This window comes from Nerophis lumbriciformis, linkage group LG38 (genome assembly GCF_033978685.3).
Source record: "Nerophis lumbriciformis linkage group LG38, RoL_Nlum_v2.1, whole genome shotgun sequence".
In the NCBI taxonomy this organism is placed as follows: domain Eukaryota; kingdom Metazoa; phylum Chordata; class Actinopteri; order Syngnathiformes; family Syngnathidae; genus Nerophis; species Nerophis lumbriciformis.
In genome coordinates, this window is record NC_084585.2 from 8,406,612 (window position 1) to 8,414,111 (window position 7,500).

Consider the following 7,500-nt stretch of genomic DNA (forward strand, 5'->3'; position numbering starts at 1 on the left):
GTGGGGCCCTCTTGGGGGAAGGGGCCTCGGTCCCGGACCCCGGGGAGGCGTCCCTTCTCCGCTCCGTAAAAGTGTCCATCTCTTTTTCTTTTTTTTTTTCTGTTGTGGCATATGCTGCAGGTGCCTGCTCGTTTTTCGTATGTGGGTAACAACATTTAACTATGTATATATATATCCGAATTGGTTTAACTGCCACCCGCCTGAATCTATTTAAAATCTAATTTTTTTTTATTTCTACCGCCCGACCCGACCCGACCCGCGGATAAAATCTAATTTTTTTAAATTTCATACGCCCGATCCGCGGATAATCCGCGGACTCCGCGGTTGTGCCCGCAAACCGCGCATCTCTAATGTGTATATATATATATATATATATATATATATATATATATATATATATATATATATATATATATATATATATATATATATATATATACTGTGCGTATATATACATTTTTAGACTTTATTATAAGGCTTTTTGAGAAGATGAAAGGATTTTAAGTGCCCCTAATAGTTAGAAAATACGGGGGGGAAAAAATGCAAAAAAAAAATTATAATAATAACCATGATATTAATTTTTCATACCGCTACATCCTTAATACCATGTCATAATTTAATTTTTTTCTAATAATCCTAAGAGTAAAACAAATCAATTTGAGGTGAAACATCTTCTTTTTTCTAAATGCTTTATGATAGTAGATCTCCATACCCTCATTTTCCCGTTGCGGACGGCTGCTCCGTCCTCTGCTAATCTCAGCACGTAGAGGTCCATGTTGTATTCTCTGCCTCCCCGCAGACTGAAGCCGAAGCCTTTGCTATCTCTCTCCAGGTCCGCTGAGTAAAACTCAGAATCCTAATGGGAGACGAGAAAAGGAAAAGGCAGGGGGGGGGGGAACACAACCCATCAAGGTCACTTTTGTGAATCAGATATGAAGATGTGTGTGTTTTCTTTTCCGGTGGGGCCCCCCCGTTTCAGCTGCGTGGAACAAAGGCCACCCTCAGTGAAGCTGCACCTGTCCGACAAGCAAGACCGTGTGTGTGATGTGTGTGTGTGTGTGTGTGTACGCAGGTGTGAGGATTGTGAATTATTGATGTGCTGAGGTCCGGGGTGGAGAGCGAGAGTGGTGTCGCAGTGCATGGCGAGGACAGTCAGACAGCTCTCCTCGTCCTCACGCCCTCCTAATCTTCTCTGCCGAGCGATCAATGCTATCTGGACGCGCCATCGCCGCATTAATTCAGCGGCGCACGCCGCGGACCGAGGGGCTACTTTGAAAGTAAACAGGCTTTCCCTCGTGCAAAAAAAAAAGAAAAGATGCCAGCAGAGGAATGTAAGTACATAAAAAATGCACGTTGTTTTGTCCTTGGCGTGGGAGGAGGGATTAGTTGATGCTGTGAAGGACAAACGGTCATGTGATCGGATGTCTTACCTGGGTCGAGACTTGTGTCGGTAGCTGTGGGGGAGGGGCCTGGGGGGCTTTGAACTCGAACGACTCCTGTTTTGGTTTGGTGTTGTTTCTGAAAATAGGGCATTTGCACGATTAATGTTGTGGTTGCCACTTTATTAGCACAGTAGGTAGACATGCACAAAAAAACACCAACATAGTAAGAAGACTGCTAATTAAGGTTGCATAAACTATTGTTGAAATTATACACGTGACAGTGTCAAGGAGTCAGTAGTTGTAGCGGTTGGTAGAGCGGCCGTGCCAGCAACTTGAGGGTTCCAGGTTCGATCCCCGCTTCCGCCATCCTAGTCACTGCCGTTGTGTCCTTGGGCAAGACACTTTACCCACCTGCTCCCAGTGCCAACCACACTGGTTTATTAAATGTAACTTAGATATTGGGTTTCACTATGCAAAAGCACTTTGAGTGACTAGAGAAAAGCGCTATATAAATATAATTCACCTCACTTCACTGTAATAAAAAGAGAATATTTGCAAATCCTTTTCAACTTATATTCAATTGAATAGACTGCAAAGACAAGATATTTATTGTTCATACTGGAAAACAAATATGAGCTTATTTGGAATTTGATGCCTGCGTTTCAAAATAAAGCTGGCACAAGTGGCAAAAAAGACTGAGAAAGTTGAGGAATGCTCATCAAACAGTTATTTGGAACATCCCACAGGTGAACAGGCTAATTGGGAACAGGTGGGTGCCATGATTGGGTATAAAAAGCAGCTTCCGTGAAATGCTCAGTCATTCACAAACAAGGACGGGGCGAGGGTCACCAACAAATTTGTGAGCAAATTGTCGAACAGTTTAAGAACAACGTTTCTCAACCAGCTGTTGCAAGGAATTTAGGGATTTCACCATCTACGGTCCGTGATATTATCGAAAGATTCAGAGGATCTGGAGAAATCACTGCACGTAAGCGATGATATTACAGACCTTTGATCCCTCAGGCGGTACTGCATCAAAAAAAAACCGACATCAGTGTGTAAAGGATATCACCACATGGGCTCGGGAACACTTCAGAAAACCACTGTCAGTAACTACAGTTGGTCGCTACATCTGTAAGTGCAAGTTAAAAGTCTACTATGCAAAGCAAAAGCCATTTATCAACAACACCCAGAAACCCTGCCGGCTTCGCTGGGCCCGAGCTCATCTAAGATGGACTGATACAAAGTGGAAAAGTGTTCTGTGGTTGAGGAATGCTCATCAAAACACTTATTTGGAACATCCCACAGGTGAACAGGCTAATTGGGAACAGGTGGGTGCCATGATTGGGTATAAAAAGCAGCTTCCATGAAATGCTCAGTCATTCACAAACAAGGACGGGGCGAGGGTCACCAACAAATTTGTGAGCAAATTGTCGAACAGTTTAAGAACAACGTTTCTCAACCAGCTGTTGCAAGGAATTTAGGGATTTCACCATCTACGGTCCGTGATATTATCAAAAGATTCAGAGGATCTGGAGAAATCACTGCACGTAAGCGATGATATTACAGACCTTTGATCCCTCAGGCGGTACTGCATCAAAAAACGACATCAGTGTGTAAAGGATATCACCACATGGGCTCGGGAACACTTCAGAAAACCACTGTCAGTAACTACAGTTGGTCGCTACATCTGTAAGTGCAAGTTAAAAGTCTACTATGCAAAGCAAAAGCCATTTATCAACAACACCCAGAAACCCTGCCGGCTTCGCTCGGCCCGAGCTCATCTAAGATGGACTGATACAAAGTGGAAAAGTGTTCTGTGGTTGAGGAATGCTCATCAAACACTTATTTGGAACATCCCACAGGTGAACAGGCTAATTGGGAACAGGTGGGTGCCATGATTGGGTATAAAAAGCAGCTTCCATGAAGTGCTCAGTCATTCACAAACAAGGACGGGGCGAGGGTCACCAACAAATTTGCGAGCAAATTGTCGAACAGTTTAAGAACAACGTTTCTCAACCAGCTGTTGCAAGGAATTTAGGGATTTCACCATCTACGGTCCGTGATATTATCAAAAGATTCAGAGGATCTGGAGAAATCACTGCACGTAAGCAATGATATTACAGACCTTTGATCCCTCAGGCGGTACTGCATCAAAAAAAAACGACATCAGTGTGTAAAGGATATCACCACATGGGCTCGGGAACACTTCAGAAAACCACTGTCAGTAACTACAGTTGGTCGCTACATCTGTAAGGGCAAGTTAAAAGTCTACTATGCAAAGCAAAAGCCATTTATCAACAACACCCAGAAACCCTGCCGGCTTCGCTGGGCCCGAGCTCATCTAAGATGGACTGATACGAAGTGGAAAAGTGTTCTGTGGTTGAGGAATGCTCATCAAAACACTTATTTGGAACATCCCACAGGTGAACAGGCTAATTGGGAACAGGTGGGTGCCATGATTGGGTATAAAAAGCAGCTTCCATGAAATGCTCAGACATTCACAAACAAGGACGGGGCGAGGGTCACCAACAAATTTGTGAGCAAATTGTCGAACAGTTTAAGAACAACGTTTCTCAACCAGCTGTTGCAAGGAATTTAGGGATTTCACCATCTACGGTCCGTGATATTATCAAAAGATTCAGAGGATCTGGAGAAATCACTGCACGTAAGCGATGATATTACAGACCTTTGATCCCTCAGGCGGTACTGCATCAAAAAAACGACATCAGTGTGTAAAGGATATCACCACATGGGCTCGGGAACACTTCAGAAAACCACTGTCAGTAACTACAGTTGGTCGCTACATCTGTAAGTGCAAGTTAAAAGTCGACTATGCAAAGCAAAAGCCATTTATCAACAACACCCAGAAACCCTGCCGGCTTCGCTGGGCCCGAGCTCATCTAAGATGGACTGATACAAAGTGGAAAAGTGTTCTGTGGTTGAGGAGTGCTCATCAAAACACTTATTTGGAACATCCCACAGGTGAACAGGCTAATTGGGAACAGGTGGGTGCCATGATTGGGTATAAAAAGCAGCTTCCATGAAATGCTCAGTCATTCACAAACAAGGACGGGGCGAGGGTCACCAAAAAAATTTGTGAGCAAATTGTCGAACAGTTTAAGAACAACGTTTCTCAACCAGCTGTTGCAAGGAATTTAGGGATTTCACCATCTACGGTCCGTGATATTATCAAAAGATTCAGAGGATCTGGAGAAATCACTGCACGTAAGCAATGATATTACAGACCTTTGATCCCTCAGGCGGTACTGCATCAAAAAAAAACGACATCAGTGTGTAAAGGATATCACCACATGGGCTCGGGAACACTTCAGAAAACCACTGTCAGTAACTACAGTTGGTCGCTACATCTGTAAGTGCAAGTTAAAAGTCTACTATGCAAAGCAAAAGCCATTTATCAACAACACCCAGAAACCCTGCCGGCTTCGCTGGGCCCGAGCTCATCTAAGATGGACTGATACAAAGTGGAAAAGTGTTCTGTGGTTGAGGAATGCTCATCAAAACACTTATTTGGAACATCCCACAGGTGAACAGGCTAATTGGGAACAGGTGGGTGCCATGATTGGGTATAAAAAGCAGCTTCCATGAAATGCTCAGTCATTCACAAACAAGGATGGGGCGAGGGTCACCACTTTGTGAACAAATGTGTAAGCAAATTGTTTAAGAACAACATTTCTCAACGAAATATTGCAAGGAATTGAGGAATTTCACCATCTAAGGCACAGGTGTCAAACTCAAGGCCCGGGGGCCACATCATTTTATATGGCCCGCGAAAGCCTGGAAAAAATGGGTTTCAATAATTTTTTTTTTTTTTTTTTTTTTTTTTTACTGAATGCATTTCTTTTTTGAATTTTGACAGATAAAAAAAAAATATATTTCAAAACTTTAATATTATCTAATCATGGCAATTATATTATTATATACTGTACTGCAAAACTATTTTTGTGTGATAAAAACAAATAGTTAAATATCTGCTTGTCACCTTTATTTTAATTTTAAAAGCAAGTTATACATAAAAAATAATAATAATCCAATGCATATGCATTTCGATTAATCATGATTAGTCACAGGTTATTACCTGCATGCATAATGTGAATACATTTTTAAAAAGCGGCCCTCTGAAAGCAACCATTACCGCGATGTGGCCCTCAATGAAAATGAGTTTGACACCCCTGATCTAAGGTGTGTAATATCATCAAAAAGTTCAGAGAATGTGGAGAAATCACTGCACGTAAGCGATGATTTTACAGACCTTTGATCCCTCAGGCGGTACTGCATCAAAATGCGACATCAGTGTGTAAAGGATATCACCACATGGGCTCAGGAATACTTTCGAAAACCACTGTCAGTAACTACAGTTTGTCGCTACATCTGTAAGTGCAAGTTAAAAGTCTACTATGCAAGGCGAAAGTCATTTATCAACAACACCCAGAAACGCTGCCGGTTTTGCTGAGCCCGAACTCATCTAAAATGGACTGATGCAAAGTGCGGGTACTAGACTGGCCTGCCTGTAGTCCAGACCTGTCTCTGATTGAAAATGTGTGGCGCATTATGAAGCCTAAAATACCACAACGGAGACCCCCGGACTGTTGAACAACTTAATCTGTACATCAAGCAAGAATGGGAAAGAATTCCACCTGAAAAGCTTCAAAAATGTGTCTCCTCAGTTCCCAAACGTTTACTGAGTGTTGTTAAAAGGAAAGGCCATGTAACACAGTGGTAAAAATGCCCCTGTGGCAACTTTTTTGCAATGTGTTGCTGCCATTAAATTCTAAGTTAATGATTATTTGCAAAAAAAATTTTTTAACCTTAAATATCTTGTTTTTGCAGTCTATTCAATTGAATATAAGTTGAAAAGGATTTGCAAATCATTGTATTCTCTTTTTATTTACCATTTACACAACGTGACAACTTCACTGCTTTTGGGATTTCTATTATTCACAGCAAAAAAAAATAATACATTTTTTGTGTTAAACCTCTAAAGGCTTAGTGGCCACATGCGTGGACAGCACCTTTTAGCTCTTATTTCAAAAATTGTGTACACTACTCAATTGGGGTCTTATGGCCACTTATGTGGACACTTATACTGCCATCTGGTGGTGTCAGAAAAGTATAACATACAATGGAATTTGGAAAAAAAAAAAGTAAAAATAAGAATTAGCATGTCACTAAACATGAAGTACACGTTTGTGTACTTATGGACTAAGTACATCATATAAAACGATGATTCTTAGTTTTTATTCTAATTCGGGTCCAATAAGTCCAAATAGCAAAGAGAAATTAAAAAAAAAGCATGTAAACAAACAGCTTGGGCCTTAAGAGGTTAAATATATATTTTTTTTTTACCTGGCTTCAGGTGCTGCCTGCTGCTGCGGCGTGTGTGTGGTGGTTATGGTGGCGATCTTCTCCGCATTGGTCAGCAAAGACGCATTTGAAGACTCTGTAAGTGCCAGAAAAAGAGTCAATTTGTGAGTGTTAAAGAGAAGAACATACATGACACACAACTAAGGACATAACATGTGACATGTTTCGCGTCGTCCTCCAGTGATAACGGTACTTGATGACACTTAAGATACTAAGAAATGCAGTTTATTTGCCGTAATGGAGGTGAGTAGTTACTTAAGGGAGCGGCTCCATACTGTGTATTTATGGAGACACATAATTCACTGCTAGCCACTGGTCAGCCGGGGGTGTCACGATCATCAATCAGCGCACCTGGACCTGATGAGAGGGAGCTGTATAAAGGACCAGTGAACCCAAGGATCCAGGCGGGAACTTAGTTTCTCAATGGTCTACCGTAAGCCTACTCTAGCTTGATGCTCTCTGTTTTTCCCTCTGCGTTTTCCCTCCGTGCCTGACTTCCTTGTTTGTCCTCCCTCAGTGCCCTCCCGAGTTTTGCCCTTGGTGATTCTTCCGTTGATTTCCCCTGTGGACTTTGGACCGCCTTCCTCGATCCTTGACCCTCGCCCGGACACGGACCTTGTTACTCCTCTCCTGCCCTGCACCACCTGCCTGCCCCACGGACTGCCTCGTTCCTTCGCTCTCAACACTTGGTAACACACACTTCAGCTAACTACACACACAGCCTCACACACAC

General features: G+C 42.4%; 1 protein-coding gene across 6 annotated transcripts in view; it reads right to left on the reverse strand.

Moving 5' to 3' along the window:
* The window catches only part of magi1b (membrane associated guanylate kinase, WW and PDZ domain containing 1b), a 497,598-nt gene that overhangs the window by 27,350 nt on the left and 462,748 nt on the right, over nucleotides 1–7,500 (reverse strand). For all 6 annotated transcript variants that reach the window (XM_061932500.1, XM_061932501.1, XM_061932499.1 and 3 more), the window contains 3 exons: nucleotides 6,750–6,843; nucleotides 1,431–1,518; nucleotides 713–856 (listed from right to left, as the gene is read on the reverse strand). In XM_061932500.1, coding sequence (XP_061788484.1) covers nucleotides 713–856; nucleotides 1,431–1,518; nucleotides 6,750–6,843 — 326 coding nt within the window. The remainder of the gene's footprint in view (nucleotides 1–712; nucleotides 857–1,430; nucleotides 1,519–6,749; nucleotides 6,844–7,500) is intronic.